General features: G+C 43.6%; 1 protein-coding gene across 1 annotated transcript; it reads right to left on the reverse strand.

Moving 5' to 3' along the window:
* Positions 1-14,810: 14,810 nt before the first annotated feature.
* C9H4orf54 (chromosome 9 C4orf54 homolog) lies at positions 14,811-19,700 on the reverse strand. Its single transcript, XM_056855820.1, has 2 exons — positions 16,440-19,700; positions 14,811-16,376 (listed from the first exon to the last, which is right to left on the reverse strand). Exons 1-2 carry the CDS (start codon positions 19,698-19,700, stop codon positions 14,811-14,813), a joined length of 4,827 nt encoding a protein of 1,608 aa, XP_056711798.1.
* Between the last annotated feature and the right edge of the window lie 5,055 nt (positions 19,701-24,755).

The following is a 24,755-nucleotide window of genomic DNA, read 5'->3' on the forward strand; positions in this document are numbered from 1 at the left end:
GAGTTATTTTGTTGGTAAGAACGTATTTCTAGTCTTGTATACAATGCAAGCATCTTCATATAATATGCATGATGCGCACACACCTGATGATATAGAATCATAGAGTTGGAAGGGACCACCTGGGTCATCTAGCCCAACCCCCTGCACAATGCAGGAAATTCATAACTACCTCCCCATAATTTGCCTTAATTATATGCCTTATTAATTATAAGCTGTGGCTACTATAAGGTAGATCTATTTTTTAAAAAGGGAAAGAAGACAGTGAACTGAAGGATTGTTTATAGTATAGTTTACTGAAAAATACATTTCATTTGTCATAACATTCAAAAAATATACAAATGCTTGCTCATTTGCTTACAAAGGTTGGTGCTTAAATGATTTGAACAGTTTATTATATTCTTGTGATCCTCATACAATCACATCTTCACTATGTATAACACACAGGTAGTGACAAATTCCAGAAGGTCTCCCACCAGGAGGGCAGTTCCTGTGATGGGTTGGCTGTCTTTAAAACTCCAAGCTTGCAGCATTCTGTATCAGGATCACTTCAAACCTTCTTATAATATCCTTTGTGTTGAAAGCAGCATGAAGAATCGATTTTTTTCTTCAAATAACTGTTTTTGGGTTTTCCTCAAGCAGCAGTCCATCTTATCCACTACAAAGTCTGCAAACCATTCCGCCTTCATCATTTCACCCTTACTGCACTCCAACCAAACATGTAACAGACATTCTTTTTCACAATCTTGGCCATTTCTTTATAACTCTACTCTTAAACCCCTCGATAACTGATCTTCCCCATCCAAAAACAGAAAAAGAGAAACTCAAATCATTTTTAAAAGCCAACTTTTTTAGATTTGTTGCCTTAGGTAGCCAAAACATTGCTGCAATGACTAACGAGGTGGGGTGGGTGGAAGGAATGACACTGTGGCCTGCAAAACCGGACAGCATCTTTGAACATAGAAGAAACAGTTAGCAGCAGCAGCTACAAAAAGAAAATTAAATGCTAGCAAACGTAATAGTTTAAAAGTCGTTTCTAGATACAGATGTCTGGTACTTTACATTTGGAGATACCGCCTCCTACAAAATCCAGTGAAACCAACTGGGCTTTCCCTGTCGACTGCAGGCCCAAACCATTTAAATGATGCCTAAACCTTATACTTGATCCTGACTAGGATTAATTTCCCTTTTGATTGGCTGTAATGTATGTAATACTATCAACTTGTTAACCTTTCGATTGGAGACTTCTGCCAGACCGTGAGCAGAAAATGCACAAATTCTACCAATGTCATTAGCTCATCTTATGTAATCAACCAGCTCAGGTCATTATCATTCATGAATCACATTTGATTTATTAAATGGTATTCTGCATCTGCAAGCAAGGTAAAAACTTATTTGAAACAGAGCCAACCAAGCAAGTCTGGATTTTTCTGCCCTAGTTAAGAGAATCTGGGACAGGGATGGAATCAGGATATGGCAGGCAGTAAAGCAGGACAGATGGATTTGAACTGAGCTCCATGGGGAGAGGGCCAGACCTGTGCATGGCAGGAGAAGTCTTGGCATTCAAAATGTCTTCTGAACTTCACATGGTCTCAGAATTTTTAGCAGACACTGCCTTATCTTTTCAACCACAATGTCTTTAAAAACTCATTTTTGTAGTAAAATTGGGATTTCTGAGAATCTGGATACATTGGACACCATGCAGGCCCTCAAGTATGGCCATTTCCACTTGGGTTATCTGCCCTGAGTTCAATGATTTTGGGAAGTGTGTGTCCCCCCCCCCCCACTTCCTCACAGCATCATGGTGCATTTGTGCATCTCCTGGGGTTTCTCCAGCTTTTCTCCAATATTTACCAAACTTCTAATGGTGGTCTCTTATGACCTCACTCCCAGTCTCTTCCTCCATGGCTAGCCAGGGCTTCAGAAAAGCATGGGCAATATTTACCAAACCTGTTTGGCACTGAAGTTTTATGAAACGTCACAGTAAATCCTGGATGCCTGCTTTGTGGGTGGGAAATTCAGATTCTCCCACCAACATGGCTGCCGTTTTCCCTAACCCTTTCCCCACAGCCGCAATTTCTTCCCCCTGTCTTGGGGGGCTTTTTTAAAAAAAAGATCAGCACTAGAGTATACCAATATAGCAGTATGCCAACACGCGTATGAGGTTCTCTGAATTGCCAACTTTCTTTTTTGGGAAAAAGTAAGCCTTTAGCACCTTCTGTTGTGGAGATATAGGACATGTCTCTGCAATGGATGTGGCTAGAGAAGGGTGTCGAACTCAATTGTTACAAGGGCCGGATACGATATAAATGCCATTTGGTTGGGCTGGGCCATGCCTCACCAGCCCAGATCGAGAGGGGGCGGTGGCTGCCTCAGCTGGTTCACAGGCTGGATAAAGGGGCTGGATCCGGCCCTCGGGCCTTATGTTTGACACCCCTGGGATAGAGACTTTTAAAAAAAGTGAAACCTGGGAGTTCAGAGAGCCTAGTACAGGTGTCAGTATATTGTTATGATATTCTAGTGCTGATTTTAAAAAAATTGCAAAAGCCCAAGCAGATGAAGAGTTGGTTTTTGTATGCTGACTTTCTCTACCACTTAAGGAAGAATCAAACCAGCTTACAATTACCTTCCCTTCCCCTCCCTACAACAGACACCCTGTGAGGTAGGTGGGGCTAAGAGAGCGTGACTAGCCCAAGGTCACCCAGCTGGCTTCATGTGGAGGAGCGGGAAATCAAACCCAGTCCTCCAGATCAGAGCCTACCACTCCAAACCACCGCTCTTAACCACTACACCACACTGGCTCTCAGGGCACGGAAAGGTGGTCAGGGCAGGGTGGTGGTGGCTGCAGCTGGAGAACAGGGGCAGGAGAACAGTGGGGAAACCTGCCATGTAGAAGCCCCATTGCTGGGTTGCTGCGCTTTCTCAGCAGTCTCACAAGCAATGGGGAAAAGACATATGACTATACTTAATCTAACTCAATAACTCCAGTATTATAAGGTACAAAGAGTTGGCTTATACCAGAACAACAGACCAACAGTCCATCTAGCACAGCACTGACTACCCTGACTGGCAGACTGTCTTTTGCAGCTCTGCTACCCGAGATGTTTTAATTGCACTGAATCTGAAACATTATACATGCAAAGCCTATACTACAGAACTAAGACCCCCCCCCCAACTTAAAATATCGAGACATTTGCAAAGCACCATATTACTGGATTTCCCCAGCCTTTTGGAACTTGAGTATTTTCAGAGAGGGTCAACCCCACAGATCTGCCTGTACATATTTAGGGATCTGCAGCATAACTCTGTGAAGTGATTAATGAAACCTCCGGTCCCAACACAGCAAAATATTTACATGTATGCTTAGCTTTCACTGCAACTACTGAGACCACTGGGTGCTTAAGGTTAAATCACACACTTAGCACCTTTGCTGGCTTGGGTCCAGAGAGTATTACATCAAGAATCTCACAGCAGTCTTACAGAATCAAGTTCTCTCTGTGCAACCATTAAATGTATTTGGTATGGACTGTAAAAAATGAAGCACTGCCTGGCATTAAGGAGTGAAATATGCCAAATGAGATCTGCCCTGAGAAAAGAAATTGCTTTTGGCACTGCTTCATGGGATCACTTCCATTTTACAGGCACCTGACAAAATGAAATCTCTACATATTCTTAAATACAGGGCACTTATTTTTATTTTTAGGCAGGACTAGATGTTATCAGAAACACTTGAGGCTCCATCTACACCTTACAAAGTATTTGTGATTGTAGGGGAACAACACAAAGACTTTGCATCACACACGTGGCAGACGTTTTGCACCTCCCAGACACACACAGGGTGTGTTCTGTTTGCAATCAAACTACATAGGGAGAAGCGGCTTTCAGAAACTGTCCCACGGAGATAATATTATTTCCACTGTGAATCTTACACGTAGAACCAAATAACATGAGGACTTTGTAATGTATAGATGGACCCTCACGATAGCCTGACATCATGATGCAGTTTCCCCTTCTGCCAAAGATGTGGAGGGAGATGAGTCAAACACATTCAACGCCATGGTTTCAGGGCATAAGGTAACTCAAACACAGACCCAATGACAGGGAAGAGAACTTGACACAGGACAACTGACCCCCATGTTTGTGTTAATGTATAGTTCTGCTCTTGCTTTCAAGTACACTGAACAAAACTGTAAACCCTGAGAGTTTTTGGCCACAGTCTAATACTAAGTTAAGTGTGCCTAACTCAGTACTGGATTGTACGGAGTGCTTGTATCGTGCATGCAAACCTGTATCTTGTAAACTGTATACTGGAACTATGAGCACCAAGATAGATCTTGTCATTGATGATTACACATTATATTATGTGCATGAGAGTATGACTAAACTACCTTTCCCCCTGTACTGTCTGGCAATCTGGAAAAACAAACACTGATCACACAGAAATCTCTTGGGAAGCCCATGCAGGCTCTGCAATGTAACAAAGTGTTTTGAGTATCAATAATGTCTTTTAACAACAGCAAGGATGCGGCATTTTCTAACAGATCATCCCTGAGCTTGGGAGCCAAATGGGCTTAGGAGGCGCCGTGACCCCTATGCTGACGTCTGTGCCACTTTCACCATGCAAACTGGCATGGCCGCCTGCATAGTGCCACTTGCACTGCCCCCCCCCCCCAGACTGCTGCGGCAGAGCAGCCTCCTGCAAGCGTCCTGCTACTGCAAGTCCTCGCACCAGCGTCCCAGGAGGCATTCCTGGGGCATTCTGGAGGTTAGAGCTGCCAGCAGGTAATTTCTTAACCCCTTTCAGCCCAGGAACACCCCCTTTAGCAATAGCAGTGCTGCACCAGCTTTTTGTTAGTGCAGCATCGCTGTTTTCAATGGGGCTTCCCCCACCCCGTTTTTTAACTTTTTTTTTTTAAACCCCAGCTGCTGCAGCTCTCAGGAATGAGCTCTAAGAATCATTTCTTTTAAAAGCTGGGAGAACAATGACTGAATGGGGGCTGAAATTAGCAGACTTCATGTTCACACACTTCATAGTTGGTATGATTTCTCTTTATACGGTACCAGGGAAAATGTGATTTTAGATATATGCTTGCAATGTATTTAATAGGAAACTGTCTTAGAGCTTTTTCACACTTGCCACTAAAAGCCCCTTTGAGCCTATTTGTAACCACATGTGAATGACTATACTGCAGCTCTGACTGTATGGGAATCCAGTTTTTAAATAGACTCAAGGAAGGTGGATTTGCAATACATTTTCAAGCTTTCAGAGCATTTGGTGATACCTGTTATTATTGTTCATCCATCTAACATTACCACTACTTTCTGGAGTAAGCAGATGGAGTAGTGTCCCTCCTATATAAGCTTGTTTAATGCAGGAAGTCTTCACTTTTGGATGAAGGATATGCAAAAGAACTACAGCCATGGTGATAATCCAGTTGATAATTGAAGTGGAAGGCATGCATGAACATGCCTTCACACTGTGGCAGATCAAATACCCCATCTCACCCAGTCCCATGAACAAATTTTAAATGCAGGTTTTCAGAACAAGCCCATGATCTAGTGAACATGTCTGGGCACCCTAATTCCTGCGAGCTAGATTGAGTTTAGAGCTTGTCAAAACGTACTTTATAAAAAAATCAAATGATGTGGGAGAAATGGATAATACTCATACTTGAAGAATGTCATAGTTGGTTTATTTTGAACATATACTTGAGTTAGGAAGGAAGCGTGACTATTTTATCCAAGGGTATGAACTACAAACCCATGTCAATGGCTAACAAGCCACCCTGGCATACCACAGGCTAACTGGAGCTCAGATTCTATGCAACAGTTTCTCATACTGCTCTGATTGGTTGACGGCTGCTGTGATTCCTCCCTCGTTATACAAAATGCTAGTAAACATTGCAGTATGCCAGATACGTCTTGAGTTTGCCAGGCATTTGGCTGCTGGAAAAGACATTAATCAGTGCAGCAGGTCACTGATCTGAATTACGCCCTTAGTTCTGAAGTGCCTACATCATTTAAAAATATATATTTATATCTCTCGTTATTTTCTTAGAGTCAAGGCAGCTAACAAGTTGCAAGGACCCCAAAACAAAGGAGCCCGTGAACAAAATAAAAACAATCTGTTCCAAAACGTTTACCTTGCACCAAATGCCCTCTGAAACGGAACTGTCTTGCATGCCTTTGTAAATGAAACCAGCAAAGGCACCCTCCACATCCACTCTGGTAGGCCTTTCCAGAGTGCTGGACCCACCAGAGAGAAAGCCTACAGCCTAGATGTTGTCATAAGGACCATCCTAAGAGAGGGCATAGCAAGGACGAGCCTGCTTGAGGAATGTAACTGGTGTGTGGAATTATACCAGGAGATCCGGTTCAATAAACATGAGGGCCCTAGGCCATGAAGGGCTTTAAAGGTATTGGGCCCAGAAGCAAATAGGTAAACTGGTGTGATGTTTCAATTGGCTGACCCCAGATAAGAATCCCGCTACTGAATTTTGTACCAGTTAAAGCTCTCTGGACCTTTTCAAAGGCAGCCCCCATGCACAGCATGTTACTGTAGTCCAACTTGGAGGTTATGGTAGCATGGATCAGTGTGGCTCTATCTGCAGCCTAAATAAGGGGCCTACTTCTGACTAAGACATAATCGAAAGAAGGCATTCCTCTTAACAGTGCCAATCTATTTATCCACGTCATGTACATGCTAAAGACTTATACAGCAAAGAGAACATTCACTCTTTCCCCTGTTTAACTAAATTAAAAAATCTCTTTTTAAGTTCCAGGCTTCCAGCATACTACTCAACAACAGCCTCAAAGAGAACTGTGTATACATCCTTTCATATCTGTATAGAGCATAATTTCCTTATACAGGATCTGCATGTCTCTAGCTTCAGTTTCTGTTATATCTTCCTCATAGCAGCATAAAGCATATTAACAAATGAAGTACACCTGGCTATACAGGAAAATATGGTAACACACAAAGACAATGAGCTTCACTGATGTCTGTGAATGTGTGAAATCTCCCTGAGAAATTTCACAAGAGTTGTGAAAATATTTTTGCTTTTTTTCAGAATTCCTCAGATGTTTTCGCCTGAGTAGGACTATCCGGATTCATTTCAGCGGCAATCACAACAGGAAACAGTAGGCTACATAAGGGGAAAGGGGCAGGCTAACCCTAACTCAGTTTCTTGGTTCTGAACTGCACTGACCTCAGTGAAACATACAATTAAATAAATATATGTCTCTCTGGTGGTTTTTTGGAAGGAGGGATGAGTTAGGTCAGCAAATATGAGATAGCATATGCAATCCCAGTGATCTATGTAGCATCTATACACAGTGGAAGAGAACGAAAGAGCATTGTGCTCTTGCAAAGAGAGGGATTCCTATTTCCATCAATTCTACCCTTGAACTGCAGCCCCTTTGCCCCATCCCACACTATTCTGGAGAGACACAAAACCCTTAGGATTGCTTTCTGAGGCGCAGGAAACAAGGGGCTAGAGTAGAACGAGGAGGCAGGAAAGCCCCACTGCATAAATGAAACTTCATGTGCAGTTATCCAAACCCCGCAGGGCAGGCAGGGGGATTTAACAGTCAGTATCAGTAACACAGCAGAACAATTTGGTGTCCTCTGTTTGGGGCCCTGTCTAGCACTGGCAATCTGGCACTTAACTGCCAAACCGGGAGCTCAGGATGCTCCTGTGTGGATGTGACTTCCTTGCAGTGCTATCCTATGCAGACGTACTCCAGTCTAAACTCAGTGATCTCAGTGGGCTTAGACTGGAGCAACTCTGCACAGGATTGCACTGCAAGCGTTAACAAAGATAACAGCACTTGCTTCCAGTAAATCTTCTACAATACCTCTCCGTTTCCAAAGCTCACTTCCAAAGTGTTAATTCTCCCTTGAGAGAGCTTTGAGGTAAATATTTAAACATCAGCCTGATGCCAAATATATATGTGCTGGCTTAGGACAGTGACAAGAAACCATAGACTAGGTTGGATGTGAGGGCGATCTGGCTGCGACATCTGTCACCCCATTGATCGCCAGGGTTGATTTGGCTGATCTGGCTGCTTAGGTGGGTGTCCCCTCCCTCCCTCACTGCTCAATAGACTAGGTTACCATTCCCAAAATACTCCCTTTGGAAATTCTCCGAAAAATTCATACATTTGCCGGGGGAGGTGTGGGGGAGCTATAACTAAACCTTCTTAATGAACGGAAAAGAAATGTTATCCTCTTCTGTGTATAAGAGTTTTAAAGCTAGAGTTAACTTCTTTGGGGCAACTGAACAACAGACAGATATTTGACAGGCATACATACATCTTTCCCCACATAATATACAGTACTAAAATTCATCAGCTGGATTTCTGTCTCTCCCACAGCTGTTAAAGGCACAGGGAGCCCTGCCAGAAAAGAAGATGGCAATTTCAAAGATTACTTTTCTTTCAAAGCTTTCTAACATCTAAAAAAGAAAATCTTGGCAGTCAAGGCTCCTGGTGATGTTAGAAGACAATACCCAGAAGCTTATTTAACATTTTCAGAACACCCAAACCAAGTTTTTAGTCATTTCTATAATGAGATCTGAAATTATTACAAACATACATGCTAAAGATAAACTAAAGCCTCTGTCCCGCTAAATTTAGTCATGCTCAAGAGTCCAACTACACATTATGCAAAAGATCCATGATCAGATCACTCAACTCTTTTTTTAAGCCTTAAACAGCAGCCCCAGGGTAGTCCGATTTGGATCACAGTTGCAATGCTGGAGGGGGAGAAGCGATAAAACATTTCCACTCCTCTGAACAATTTACACAACAACCTGAACAGGGTCAGACAATATCTATCGGCTCCTGTAAGAGGGGAAAAAAGACAGGCACAATACAGGTGCCTGTCTTTTGTCCTGATGGAGCACATAGCTGGGGGGCACAATTTCTATCTGGAAAATGATACCAGGAGAAAGGGGTTACCCAAGTGCTAAGGCCCCTGCTGCTTTTTACAGATAAAATATGTCAGGAGATTTGATCATGGATCTCCAACCACATAGTGTGCAGGTACCCCTAAGTCACATACAGAACAAGGGAAATATGTTACGATTAACATGTTTTCAGTGCAACTTAGATATGACCAGTTTTAGCTAGACTGAAACTTAGACAGTTTGAAGGGAGCTCATTAAAGTGCTACTGAAGATTATCCCAAGACTATAAATGACTTCAATGGATATTTATTTAGGACCACCACCCATTCTTTAAGTATCATGTCAGCGCACTGCTTATTGTAAATCCTGAATACTTGCAAAGAAACAGAACAAAATTTCAATTCATGGCATGCCACCTTTACATATATTTCTTCACTAGGCAATAGAGTGGTACATATAAAATGCAGCAAGTTAATCTTAAGGGCAAACTACACATTACACACAAATGTGTCTAGCACAGCCCCCTGTGGATGCTTTATTTAAAAAAAAAACAGTTTGGGGAAGCATGAAGAAATAGTGAGGGATGACAACATACTTAACCTTTTCCCTTGCATCTGTTTTCCCTCCCTTGACATTCCAGAAGTGTGTAAACATGCATCTAGAACTCTGACAGGGAAAAAGTAGTTGAGGGGGCTTGATCTAGAGTGGGGAAAGGAAAAGGATTAAGCACACTTTCTTCTCCCACTCCACTGTTCATTCACAAAGATGCTTTTCTAAAAGAATGGTCATCAGCGCTTCTTTACACTGATTTGATGAAACATGTATTCAGGTTCTTAACCATATAATTTAGGTACAAAGATTACTGCCAGGTTTCTGCATTATATAAAAAACTTTACAGAAAATACCATAATTTATCCATCCACATGTGCATAATTAAATTTATGCATAGTTCCCAAAAAAAGGGCATTATGCAAACATGAAAAACATTCACACTTGTTTTGTACAAAGCAATACATGAGAAATACACGAGAAAGCAAAAGCAGCAATGAAAATGAGAGCTTAGCATTACCAAGTTATTTTCAGATTAAGGGAGAAAAATTCTTGCTCTTTGTGCCTGTAAGATAAAGCAAATACACAAATTAAGTTCTCAATTTACTGCATAAAGATTGCTAAAAAGCATCTTACAACAGTGACCTGATTATAAATCATACATATAGCACATTTCATTGTAAACAGTGCTTTACAATTTGTGCCTCATTCACCCCATAAATGCACAAAAGGTCACTTTTAAATGCATTTTTAGTTTAAAAAACCAACAGTGCTTCTGATTCACTATATTATGTGCAGTTCCATTTTTACATTAAAGGACTTTTTCCCCTCTTACAGATTGTACCTACTACACTTTCCAGTGGAAAAGTAGAAAGAGTTGGGAAAGAGGATTGGGCTTTAAAACTTTTCTTCCTGTGCCGTTCTCCACCCCCACCCCCACCCCCACCCCACAAATATTACCAAGCTCTTTTGACTCTCACTGGGTTAAATAAATGGACAGGCTTTTCCCCCTTCCAACAGAGGTGAACAGAAGTTTGGGGAGTTGATTTTCAGGGGTAAATGGCAACAGGGACAGGTGTAAATCACAGCCCAGCAACTGCAGATGAATAAATCTCATGTAATTCTGCCTCAAAGAGGTGATTTTCCAGCTCTTTGTTTGCTACCTGATATTTTTAAATTGGAGATTCTGAAGATTGAGCCTAGGGCCTTTTTGTATGCAAGGCATGTGATGTACCAAGCTATCATTCTAAGGAGCGAAACAGGCACAGTCCCTCTGCCTGGGCATTTTCCCTTCAGTTGTGATCCTGATAATGGAACAACTGAGAAAAAGGGACTGCAGGAAGCAGACTATGAGAGACAAGAAGGTTTATTTATTTATTAATTAAATGCTGTAACCCACCCTGAGCCAGGCTTTGGCTGGGGGAGGGCGGGCTAGAAGTATGAAAATAAATAAATAAATAAAATATTTTTCTGTCTATTGTTCTCCCTGTACTCCAACCCAGCAAAAATAATCTCTGTGAAAAACATATTTTCCTTTGGCAGAGCTCTCTAAAACTCAGTAGTCACCTACCCTATCAACTCTATTGACCATCAGGTGTGCGTGTCAGATACTTTTCGTTTCCTTAAAAAAAGACTCAGGTTGCAATCCTAAGAATACTTTTGCAGTAGTAAGCCCCATTCACTAAAATGGGACTTACTACCAAACAGACACACTTAGGCTTGCTTCCTTTGTTACATGCAATTTCCTGTAATACGTCTTGTAATAAAACACAATAGTATCAGTGATATAAAAGCTACATTCAACTAATTTTTACAAAATATATATGTAAGTTTAATTATCCTGGATATTTAAAATCATGTACTGGGCTCACAGTGAGCCCACTGAGTTAGAAGATCACTATTGTTGGCAGTTCTAGTCTGTGCAGAAATTTGACAAGGCTATTTGAGTAACCACAAATATAGAGTATGCCTCTCATTAAGATGAAAGATGGACTGCTCTCGAGCTTACATGGATATTTCTCATTGTGAAGGGCCAAACATACAGTGTACCCCATGCTGGCCCAGCCAGCAGAAGACAGAGGTGGTAATTAGGTGAGGGCAAAGACTTAGGAATGCCAATAGATTCCAGCATGATTCGTGCCTTTAACAGCAGTGAAGTTTTCTCCATTATGCAGCTATAGCGATGAGTCAAGCTTTCCATACTGAATTTCTGCCTGTCAGTTAAAGTGATGGTGAAAAGTGCAGTCAAGTCACAACTGACTTCTGGCGACCCTGTAGGGTTTTCAAGGCAACAGACATTTGGAGGTGGTTTACCATTGCCTGCCTCCGTGTGGGCTGAGTGAGTTCTGAGAGAACTGTGACTGGCCCAAGGTCACCCAGCAGGCTTCATGTGGAGGAGTGGGGAATCGAACCCGGTTCTCCAGATTAGAGTGTGCCACTTAACCACTACACCATGCTGGCCACCCCCACCAAAAGAGCAATCTGAGTGTTGTCTCATAAGTTATGCATGAGTAATGAGATAGTTAGCTCAGCCTCCCTGGCAACTTATTTGAAATGTGTGGGGAGATGGGTGGTGATCTGCAATCTCAACACCTATCTGTAATACTGTATATCAGACCACGCAGTGTAAATGTACACATTCACACTTCTTTTCCCACCCACCTCCATATCAGATGGAGAAGACTGAGAGGGGACTTGATAACCATTTTCAAGTACTTGAAGGCCTGTCATATAGAGGAGGGTGCCAAGTTATTTTCTGTTGCCCCAGAAGGTCGGACCAGAACCAACGGGTTGAAGTTAAATCAAAAGAGTTTCCATCTAGACATTAGGAAGAGATTTCTAACAGTTAGAGCGGTTCCTCAGTGGAACAGGCTTCCTCGGGAGGTGGTAAGTGCTCCATCCCTGGAGGTTTTTAAGCAGAGGCTAGATGGCCATCTGTCAGCAATGCTGATTCTATGACGTTGGGCAGTTCATGAGAGGGAGGGCATCTTGCCCATCTTCTGGGCATGGAGTAGGGGTCGCTGGGTGTGTGTGGGGGAAGTAGTTGTGAAATTCCTGCATTGGGCAGGGGGTTGGACTAGATAACTTTGGTGGTCCCTTCCAACTCTGTGATTTTATGATTCTATGATATTTGTCAGAATTCACCCTTGCAATCAGAGGAAGACCATAACAGGCTTCAGAAACTGGGTGTATTGAACTTGTGCATCCAATCAATCATCCAAAAAAATTCCCCTGCAATATATACTCTTTTCAGAAACATACTACTCATTTTTTCTCTCCCTCCCTCTCTTTCAGATGAGCAATACCAGTGGTGAAAATCAGCCAGTATGGAACACCAGCAACTTTTTTACATAAATGCTTCAGCCGCATTAATCATCAAGGTCACATGAAACAGTTTTGTACCCGGATCTCACTTTTTCTGCAGGAAACACATACGCAGACCACAAGTACACCATTGCATATGCGATGCACACACATCTGTTTTGATTAGCATTAGATTTGTACTCTGTGTGTGGGTCGTGAAACAGATGTGTGTGTTCATCACATATAACACCACCCACCTTTCTGCACACACTTCCACTGGCTGGGTAACATTGGACCTAGAATCATAGAGTTGGAAGGGACCACCAGGGTCATCAAGTCCAACCCCCTGCACAATGCAGGAAATTCCAAACTACCTCCCCCTCCCACACCCCCAGCGACCCCTACTCCGTGCCCAGGTGGTGGCCAAGATGCCCTCCCTCTCATCATCTGCCTAAGATCATAGAATCAGCACTGCAGACAGATGGCCATCTGTGTGTGTGTAAAGTGCCGTCAAGTCGCAGCCGACTTATGGCGACCCCTTTTTGGGGGTTTTCATGGCAAGAGACGAACAGAGGTGGTTTGCCAGTGCCTTCCTCTGCACAGCAACCCTGGACTTCCTTGGTGGTCTCCCATCCAAATACTAACCAGGGCTGACCCTGCTTAGCTTCCGAGATCTGATGAGATCAGGCTAGCCTGGGCCATCCTACACACATGGCCATCTAGCTCTGCTTAAAAACCTCCAGGGAAGTTACATGTAACTCCTGGGCATTCAAACGGTATAATACACTTTTATTATGTAATAGCTAAACAATCTGATTGATATTGTCGAAGGCTTTCACGGTCAGAGTTCATTGGTTCTTGTAGGTTATCCGGGCTGTGTGACCGTGGTCTTGGTATTTTCTTTCCTGACGTTTCGCCAGCAGCTGTGGCAGCCGGCATCTCCAGAGGAGTAACACTGAAGGACAGTGTCTCTCAGTGTCAAGTGTGTAGGAAGAGTAATAAGTATATATTACTCTTTATATATTATATATATAAACCCAACCCCTTTCTGACTATATATTACTCTTTATATATTATATATATAAACCCAACCCCTTTCTGACTATATATTACTCTTTATATATTATATATATAAACCCAACCCCTTTCTGACTATATATTACTCTTTATATATTATATATATAAACCCAACCCCTTTCTGACTATATATTACTCTTTATATATTATATATATAAACCCAACCCCTTTCTGACTATATATTACTCTTTGTATATTATATATATAAACCCAACCCCTTTCTGACTATATATTACTCCTCCTACACACTTGACACTGAGACACACTGTCCTTCAGTGTTACTCCTCTGAAGATGCCTGCCACAGCTGCTGTGTAACCAAGACCACGGTCACACAGCCCGGATAACCTACAAGAACCAATCTGATTGCTTTTTATATTTTTACAACAACACAGTTAAGACATATTTTATTTTACTTGATTTTATTTGATTAATATTCACGCTTGTTCTATGGCATTGTATTCGACTTAAGTTTATTTTTCCCGTTGATTCTGCTCTACTGTTTTCGTAGGTCAAGCGGTTTTTACCCTTCCCTTCTTTTCCCCCTTCATTATAAAAAATAAACCTTTAAACATTATAAATATATAAATAAAATATAAATATAATATAAAAATATAAATATAATATAAAATATAAATATAATATAAATATAAAAATATAAATAAACCTTTAATTATAAAAATATAAATAAACCTTTAAATGAATTATAATAATAATAATAAATTATAAAAATAATAAATTATAAAAATAAACCTTTGAAAAAAACACCTCCAGGGAAGGAGCGCTCACCACCTGTGCCTTTCCCACCCTAACCTACCTCGCAGGGCTCATGTGAGGGTGAAATGGGGCAGGGGAGGCCAACGTTTGCCCCCCTCCCCCCGAGCCCCTTCCCCCTCCCCCCTTGGATAAAAAGGGAAGGCGTTTCAGTTTCCAACTCACCCGTCGTCGCAGCAGCAGCAGCGGCCCCCCCCCCTCCATCACCGGTGCTCCACGACGAAGCGCATGGTGGTGCCGTCGAAGGAGGGCGGCGCGATGATCCTGGGACCCAGGGGCTGCGGGGCGAGGCTGAGGAGCGGCGGCGCCTTCCCTTCCCCGCCTCCCGCCGGCTGCGGCTGCTGGGCCGCTTGGCCCGTGGGCCTGTAATAAGGGCTCTCCGCCCCGGGAGCACCGAGGTCGGCGGGCTGCGGGCCGAGCGAGGCCTGCAAGGCGCCGGCCGGTAGGACGGCGGGCAGGAAGCCCGGGTAGATCATGTAGGCCGCGGCGGGCGCGCCGTAAGGCCCCGGCGCCGCGCCCAGGCCCAGCGGGGACATGGGGAGGCTCACGGGGGGCGGCGGCGGCGGCGGCTGGGCCGGCAGGGGCACCTCCACGTACTGGCCGGTCTCGGGGTCGAAGAGGCGCCTCTTCTGCGGCGGCGGCAGCACGGGCGCCTCCACCACGTAGCACTGGCCCGTGCTCAGGTCCAGCAGCACTTTGCGCTGGGCCTGGGCGGGCAGGAAAGCGGCCTGCTCGGCGGCGGCGGAGGAGGAGGCCGCGGCCTGCACGGGAGGCGAGAAGCAGAGCAGAGGCGCGGCGGCCTGGGCGCCTGCCAGGGCGGCGGCCAGGGACAGGGCCTGAGGGAAGAGCGGGGCGGGGGACACTTCCAGCTGAGGCGCCGCCGCCGCCGGGGGCTGCTGCTGAAGGGGAGGCGGCTGAGGGACGGCGGGGCCGCTTCTGCTTCCCTCCCCACGCTGCTGCTGCTGCGGCGCCTTGGCCCGGTGGGCGCCTCCTTGGCTCCTGAGGTGGCCGCAAGGGAGGCCCGAGCTGCCGCCTTCGCCTCCCGCCCTCTGCGCCTCAGGAGAAGACGCCTTGAGCGGGATGGCCAAGTAGTCCCCGCAGTCGGGAGCCGCCGCCAACCTGGGGCCCTGGTCCGGCTCCGCAGGGCCTAGTTTGGTGGCGCGAGGCCTAGCCTGCCCTTTGAGGCCTCGTGGCGGTGGCGAGGGCTCTGGAGGAGGCTTGGCCTTCTGGGCGTTGAAGGCGAGGGTGCCGCGGGGCACTGCTGCGGCCCTGGCCCTCTCCACGGCCGCCTCCCCGCGGGAGCCCAGCCCGCGTGGCCGCTCCTGGGCCTGGGCCAGGTCCTCGAAGGCCGCCGCCTTGGCCGAGACCTTCTCAGCGGCCTTCGCCGGGTTGGCGGTCCTGCTGCGCGGTTGGCGCTCCCTGCTCGTGGCGGTGCCGCTGCTGGGGGGTGGCGTGGGCCGCACGCTCCGGCCGGCGGCCTGGTCCTCTGCCTTGGCACTAGCGGCCGACTCCTCCCGGGCGCTGGACGTGGGCCCGGTGGCCCGTTCCTCGCTGGCGATGAGGGACAAGACGTGGCTGTCGGTGATGGGCAGGGGGTCGCTTTTGCGCTTCCACTCGTTCTTGTTGAAGCTGTAGAGCTCCTCCATGCTCCGGACGGCGGCCGTCAGCTTCTCCAGAGCTTGGTGGTTCACGGCGACAGATGATTTGGGCATCTCCTCCCGGGAAAGGTCCTCTTCCCCCGCCACCACCAGTTGTCCTACCTTGCTGCTCTTCTCGGCTGCTGGTGGAGGCTGTGGCTGCAGTGGAGGCTGCGGTTGCTGCCTCCAGGGCACAGATGTTTTGGAGACTATCTTCAGCACAGCAGGCTGACGAGGGTCGCTTTTGTTAGGGGCGATGGTGGCCACGGGCAGCCTACCTGAGGTCCTGTGCACCAGGATTGTCCCTTCTTGGCTGGAAGGCAACATCTTGCCACCACTGCTTGCTTTGGCCCCCATCTCTGTAGTCTTGCTGGACATCTTGTCCTCCTTGCTGTTGCTTACGGCCTGGCAAGTTATCACCATGGGAGACAGAGGCCTGGGAATGCCGGCTGTCAACAGCTGCTTGGATTTCTGTTCAGAGGTTCCCTGATCAGAGTTGACGCTGCCTCTGTCACTGTTGTTATCACCAGACTCGTGGCCATAGTTGCTTTTAATTAGCTTTCTGACATCTCTCACCTGATGAATAGGCCCTTGGACCTTGGGCTTAGTTTCTCTTACATCACGAACCAGGAATTGGGGCACTTTATCCACACCCTCACCTTTAAATTGTTTTTGCTGCTGGCATCGGGTATCTTCAACTGCCTTGAAGAAGTTTGGGACATTTCCAGCTATCTTAGGAGTGAGGAGCTTAGCAATATTGAAAGGGTGATCTTTATTCTGCTGCACGCTGCCCAAACTGATCTTGATCTCAGGAGCTTTGGGCTTTATCATCGTAGTGGCAATGGCAGTCTGAGCTTCTGCACTGGTTGCAGTAGAATATTTTGTCACCTGTTTGCTGGACTGCTTTTCTTTGTTTGTTTGCTGAATATTTGGGACAAAGAGGCGAGACATTTTAGTCGACTTGCTGGCTGAGATTTCTCCTAAATCAGCCTTCCAGTCACTTTTGGGTGAAGTTTTCAATTTCCCCACCAGCGCCTTCTCCTCTTTTTTCTCTTTTTTTCCTTCTTCTTTTTCTTTCCATGTTCTAAATGCACTGTTTTGGCTACGAAGGAAAGTTGCCTTGAGAGTTTCAGAAGCACTCTCTTTTATTTTGCATGCCTCTTCCAACTGTGTTTCTGAAATGGATCGTTCCAGGCTAATATTTCCCTCCCAGGGAGTAGACCGCTTGGAGGTAGGGGACTTGCTTTCAAAGAACTCTCCCAAATCATCTGCTGTTACAATAGTGTAGTCAGAGCTGCCTTCTGAATACCTAGAATTCTGTCTCTGCAAACCCCCATCTCTTAGCTTCTCCTTGGAGGTGGCATCCACCTCTTTAGAAGATAAAGAGTTGGACATACCAGAATATGTGTTGTCTGTGATCTCTCCCCTTTCCATTTTGAACTCATGCTCCAGTTGCATTTTCTTGGAGATAACATTTTTGAGGAGGCTAGAGGCAAATTTTGACTTCTTCTGTGTGCCCTCCATGGTTTCTGCAGCCAGCCCAGTTTGTTTGCTAGCTTCATTGCCCGGCTCCCTTGGCAGTGTTTCTGTAATCTCATCTGTGCAACCTGATCCAGCAGCAGCATTTTCCAAAGGTTTAGCAGGTCTGGGGACACCCGCGTTAATATTGCTGCTGAAATTCAAAGTCTCCAACAAAGTAACAACCCGGGAGCCTGACTGGATCCGTTTCTCGAAGCAAGGCGGTGTTTCAACGTGCGTTATTTCCCCATCAAGCTTGCTGACAACAAACTCTAACGCTTTAGTCTGCGACTTATTGGAGTGAATGTAGAACTGGTCGCTGGATGCCTTTGCCCCAGTGCTTTTGTTCCATCCAGCAGATGCGGTGCTGCTTTTGAAAAGATTTTGTTCTGCTTTCTGCCCGAGGCTCCCACACTTTAAGTCCAAGTAAGTTGACCACCGGTTGATTCCCAGGGTATGATCTGAAAGTGATGTGGAGGATTCACTGGAGCTCAGGTTCAGGGTATCAAAGTAGGGATAAGCTAAGCTCCGGAACGCCCTTGCTGTCAGGCTTCTTACTTCTTTGTCTGCATCATCCAGTTCACTCACCACACTGGAAGCACCGCTTGAATATCCTCCCAGTTCCCTTGCTCTTATGGCTCCACACTTTGTTTGTAAGCGTGCAGGTACTGCAATGAATTTTTTTGCATAGTCATGAAACACATCTTGTTTTAAACTTGCATTTCGTTCATGAGCTGTGGAGACACAGAGGCTCATGTCGCCTTCATGCTTGGCAGCATAAATAATGTTTTGCTTTTCGTGCTGGTTGCTAGGCTCATTTATAGCCCTGGAAGTTGGTTTGATTGATAGGAGTATCTGGCCTGCAGAATTCTCACTCATGTTGCTGAGGTTCTTGGACTGACTTTCTTCCGAGCTGGCGCATTTGTCTGTGCTAGGGGTATCATTTTCAGAATTAATGCTGACTATCTCTGTACTGCTGGTATTATCAATACTGTCTGTCTGATTATTGGGATCACTGGTAGTCGTGCTAAGATAACAGCTATTGTCCTCTTCAGTCTGTGTGTCTGCAAGGGTCTCTTCACTCCCAAAGGAAGCATAATCCACAAAGGAATAAATCACATTGTTGTCCTCAAAGTCCCATCGAGAAGCTAATCCATAATCAAAGTCCATGTCATGGTCTACTTCGCTAAGCTGGATTTCATGGGTTGTAATATAATGTGCTTCATCGTTATTGTTACTGTTGGTTTCACTGGTGTAGCTGTGTTGCGACTGCAGCAGTTGTGAAGCATGCCTGCACCCACCTCTCTTGTTACCCAGGCAGATTTCTTTACAGTCCACATCGTCATCCTCATCGCTTTCATATCCAAATGAAGAAGAGGAGGTTTTCCCCTCTGTTCCCATGTCATCCATTTTTGGAAAGCTGCCTGTGGTTTGTACTGGTGAAGGACAAGAGGATGAGGATGATTCTGGACAGCCGTTTGTGTAAAGCTGAATGTTGGAAATACTAGGGGACAAAGTGTTCTCATTAGACCCTCCTGGGCTGGTGCCAGTGATGCTTCCCCCCACCTGATCAGCCTTCGTTCCCATGGGGGAAGGAGTGCCTCGCATTTTAGATTTATAGTCCTGGGATGCTTGATTTGCAGATTTGTCTGCCAGCATATTGTTAGCCAATCTGTTAACCTCACTGATCCCACAAGATCCATTTTTAGGTCTGATAAAGGCCACTTTACTTCCATTCCCTGCCAAAGTCAGTTCTAGAGTCTGGGGACTCTCTTCTCTCTCTCCAGGGAAATCATAAATCTCCACGTATTTCGATTCCTTGGAGGAGGATGTTGATGGCTCTTGAGAATGGTGCTTCATCATTCGGCCGTTGCTCTTTCCAGCTTTCCCTTTTTGAATAATGATCTGCTCAGCAGGCGACTTTGTAAGCACTTCCATGCCGATCTCTTTGCAAGCTGGCTGAAGGAGACAAAAAGAGTTTTGGACCCAAGAGTCAAAGCTGGGAAACACGCACGTGTCTCCAATGGTGTGATTCTCAACTTCACTCCCTGCAGTTTAAGTGGTGGATCCTGGAGAAACGCCCGTTTAGCGCTGGGCTGGTAGCAAGGCAGGCGGCTGCTGTTGTCTCTGCGGAGATGGGGGGGAAGCGGCCGTTGCCAGTGTCCTATTCCAGAGCTATGGAGTACAGTTGTTGGTTTGGCACGAAGAGCTGTCAGTCTGAATGCCATTGGTAACAGAAGTCGCCGCATTAGCATCATCTGCAGCTCAGCTTCCCCATGTGCTTTCTCGTCATCCCAAAATGAAAAGAAAACATATGGAAATTCTTGCACTCCTAGTTCTGAAGGGGGAAGGGGATCTTGTTCATTTTATAGTCATTTTTAGGAGACTGTTAGCCTCACTTGTTAAGTAGTATTATGGCTGTTGGGAATACTTTGTGACAGAACAGAGCAGGAGAAGGATAGAAAGCACACAATGTTATACAGAGCCATTCTTGAAAAGATTTAGAAGTATAGTTCCTTGACTCTTTTGCAAGAGCATAACATTGAACGAAACCTTACTAACTAAAGTACTGAGGATATTAAATACCTTGCATCTTTTGGTGGTAAACATTCACAGTCTTCATTTTTTAGCATATCTTGTCTCCAGTGGTTCATGTCATGCTTTAAGGTATTGAAGGCTCTGTACCACTTTGGCTGAAATTTCTATAAAAACAGACTCCTGCAGTTTTCTTTATGTAGCCCAATATAAAAAAAAATATCCCTAAAAAGCACGTCAGACACATCTGTTTCCTTGCAACTTCAGTGGTAACTTTCAATTCTGCAAGAAATATACTGACAAAATAAGAAAACGGTATTTTAGCAGATTTACAACACAATCCTAAACAGACTTCCATTGAAGTCAATCTGTTTAGGATTGTTCTGCTGATCTAATATGCTGGACTGGGTGTCTTGTAACAGTCCTTCAAATTCCCCAAACTAAATGAATTTAACCCGTTTTAAATTGCACAGGCTTTTGTGTTGAACTTCTCAAACCTGCCCCCCTCAGGCCAAGTGGTGACAGTCATGCACTTCAGTCCTATTAGAATAAATTAGTATATCTAACTCTTCCAGACAGTGGCTATCTGTTATGAGAACTAATCACTTTTCAGAACAGAAGACAGCTGATAATTTTGTGTAACAAATCATTTACCTTCTGTCAGACTGGCAGAGTTGCTCCATGGATAACAAGAAACTCTTTGTATCCCACAAGAAGCAAAATAATTTCTTACTCAAGTTTAAAGATATGTCTTTAAACTGATGGAAAGGGGTTATCGGAGAGAAGTGCTGGAAACATGTCAAACTGGTATGGATTTTCATAGTCACTTTGGACTGAGTAAAGAAACTGCTGGACATTTTTGTAACATCAGTGTCGCTCGCTAGGTCAAATCTATTAACTATACATAGACTGTGTGTCATTTCAGCCGATTGAATAAAGTACTATTTTAAACTATCACATTTGTACACAGCAAAAATACATGTGTACGGCCATCACTCATAGCAAGAATCCCAACCCCCTCTAAGAAAAATGTTCTTGTCCTTTCCTGCTTTCATACACTTGAAGTGAGAAGGGGCTGTAAGAAAAAAAATTAAAAGTACCGGTATGTGAAATGCTCAAAAACTGTATATCAGGTAAAATTAAGTTATATTAGCAGGTTCTTCTATTAGAAATCTAGTTTGGAAAAAGTTTGTGTTTGGGTGACCTGTTTCTGGAAAAACATATATAACCTGTCTCTGTTAAAATATATACCCTTTTTTGAACCAGAGTTTGTATCCCAAAATAAAGGTGTTAAAGTAATATTCAGTGCGAAAATCAACAAAACAATTATGTAAATGCCCTAGGTGCTATGAAGCTGAAATTTGTTTGCTTTGAAAAATATTATTTGAATATGTTAATGAATAGAGGAAGGAGGTATAGTCAGACTTGAAAAGGTAAGTTGAGATCTGTGCTTCCTTTTATGTCTGAGGTGTTAGGTCTGGTATGTAGTACTGCCATTTAAGATAACCCATGATAGAATAGTTAAAATCATGATTAAAAACTGTATAAACCTTGAAAAATCAAGTGTGATAATTCCAAGTAAGACAAAACATGGAAATGCAATCAAAATTCATACTTTAATACCTTGTTTCATAACTGGTGGGGGGAGGGGGATTAACAAACTGACTACGGCTGTGCAAAAAAAATTAATTCAGTAAATTTCGGGTTTTAGTTTATTGGACCTGATTTTTTCCGGTAAAGCCGAAGTAAGCTGAATCCCCATACCGGTAAATATGGGAATTCGGTTTTTTCCGGGTTTCCCAAAAAATTTCAGGTCCAATAAAGCCTATGGGGCTTTCCACAGCTCCTGGGGGGCATTTTTGCAGGTATAGCCCCCAAATTTGCAGCATGGCTGCAAGGGACTCTCCTTGCAAGAACCCCCAAGTTTGTTGAAGATTGGATCAGGGGGTCTGATTTTATGGGGTCTGGAAGGGGTCGACCCCATCCAATTCTCCTCCATAGAAAAGTTAAGCAGTAGTGAAGTGGCTGTAGTCAGAATCTCTATTGTGAACGCCAGTAATGGAGGAGTCAGGGAAACCCACCGCTTTAAGCAATTGCTTTAAATGGCCCATTTTTTAAAAAAAAAATATTGTTTTTATTACAAGACATAAAAATAGGGAAAGGGATAATCAATCTTTGTTCATATTACATTTCTATTACACCGGCGTACGGACATTCTAAGTCATTATCTCTGTCATAAACTTACTCTTCTATTACATTCATATAACAATTCTCTAATATTATGTTTAATATCTCTAGTAATACCTTTTGAACTATTATAAAAAACAATCATTGGTAACATAACAATGTTTTCTGAAATATATACTTATGAACTGTCATATTTAACATAGAAGGATTGCCATTTCTGTTTGTGCTCCTCATACATTTCATGATGCAGCAAGGTGGAGAGTTTTGACATCATCGCATATTCATGCATTTTTGTAATCCACATGTTTAAATCTGGTATCTCCTTATCTTTCCATTTTTGCACCAATGACAATCTTGCCACTGTTGTGGCATATTGATAGAGCTCTCTTTGATTGGGTGGGATTTGAGGTGGAATAATACCCAGTAAGAAGTATTTAGCTTCTGGTTGAAAATTAGTGTTCGTTAAGTCTTGTATCCTTATGTATCTTTTCCCAAAAGGTTTGTACTTTCTTGCATGTCCACCATTGGTGAAAATATGTCTCTTCTGTGTCAGAACATTTCCAGCAGTTTGCCTGATTTGATTTTTACATCTTCTGTAAATCTTTCGGTACATAGTGCTATCTGTAAAACATCTTATACCAGTTTTCTTTTACAGCTTGTGATCTGGTAAACTTGATGTCTATATTCCACAATTTCTCCCACGTTTGCATTGAGACCATCTCCCCTAAGTTCTGCATCCACTTCACCATACATGTTTTTACTTGCTCAGATGCAGTTTCTATGGTCAGCAATAGTTTGTAGATTTTTGACAGGAGATGATCTTGTGTTTTGGTAATCAACGTTTCAAATTCTGTTAACTTCCTTTGTTTGCCTTCTTGTACATAATCTTTTCTCAGAGCATGTATTATTTGATGGTATACAAACCAAGAAATCTTAATATTCTCTCCTTGAAGTTCCTGTAGTGTTTTCACTTTACCGTCTTCCTTAATACAATCATTATAAGTAAATAAGTCATTATTGCTCCTACTTGCAAAATCTGCGTATGCTTCTATTGGAGACATTAATTCAGGTGGCAATGGGCTGAGAAATCTCTTCAATGAATTCCATACCTTTATCATCTGTAGTGGTAGATTTTCTGTATTAACATTTTTAGGTCTTGTGGTATCTTTTTTTGTCCAAAGCCATTGGTGAAAGCCATGTCCAAGATCCGCTTTTTCTAATCTAACCATTCTATCTTCAGGACGTATGATCCAGTCTGTCAGAGCAGTCAAAGTAGCTGCCTGGTGATAAAGTTTAAGATTGGGTAAATTCAATCTGCCTCTACTTTTTTCGTCTTGTAGGACTGCAAATCTCACTCTAAGTTTTTTGCCATTCCAAACAAAATTGTTCAATCTTCTCTGCTATTTGGTCAATATTATTGAGTTTATATAGATTGGAATTGTTTGGAACAGAAAGTTAAGTCTGGGCATAATATTCATTTTCAGCACTGCTATACGACCCAACCAGGAAATTTATAGTCTAGTCCATTGTTAAAGATCTTCTTCTATTTTTCCCCAAACTATTTTGTAATTTAGGTCAAAAAGCGTGTTTAATCCCACTGGTATCTTAACACCCAAATATTTCACATTCTTCTTTGGCGTTGACCGTTGACCATTGAAATTTGTTATGTATAATCAGTCTTTCTTCATCTGTGACATTGTAGAGAATCATGTTTGTTTTAGTTTTGTTAAGCTTATATCCAGAATAATAACTGAACTGATCAATTGTTTTCTTATTTCCATCAGTGAAGATTCTGGTTTTCGACATATTAATACCACGTCATCTGCATAACTTCTTATTTTGTATTCTTGGTCTTCATATCTTATTCCTTCTATATTGGAATCAGCTCTTATCTTGTTTGCAAGTATCTCCGTTGCTAAATCAAACAATAAAGGGGACAAAGGAAAACCTTGTCTTGTCCCTTTTGGTATTTCAAAATGTTCTGTTAACATCCCATTGATCAGTAAACTCGCACTTTGATTATTAGTGTATAAGGTCTTTATGGCTTTCAAAAATTGTGTGCCACAGTCTATTTGTTGTAAAGTTTCCAGCAAGAAGTTCCATGAAATGTTATCAAAAGCTTTCTCAGCGTCTAGAAAAAGCATTGCGGCTTTTTCTTTTTTGCTCCTAATGTAATTGATCGCCGCTAAAACCACTCTTACATTGTCTTTTAATTGTCTCTTTGGAATAAAACCTGTTTGATCAGGGTGTATGATCTTCTTGATACATCTC

Source organism: Euleptes europaea, chromosome 9 (assembly GCF_029931775.1).
Source record: "Euleptes europaea isolate rEulEur1 chromosome 9, rEulEur1.hap1, whole genome shotgun sequence".
In the NCBI taxonomy this organism is placed as follows: Eukaryota; Metazoa; Chordata; class Lepidosauria; order Squamata; family Sphaerodactylidae; genus Euleptes; species Euleptes europaea.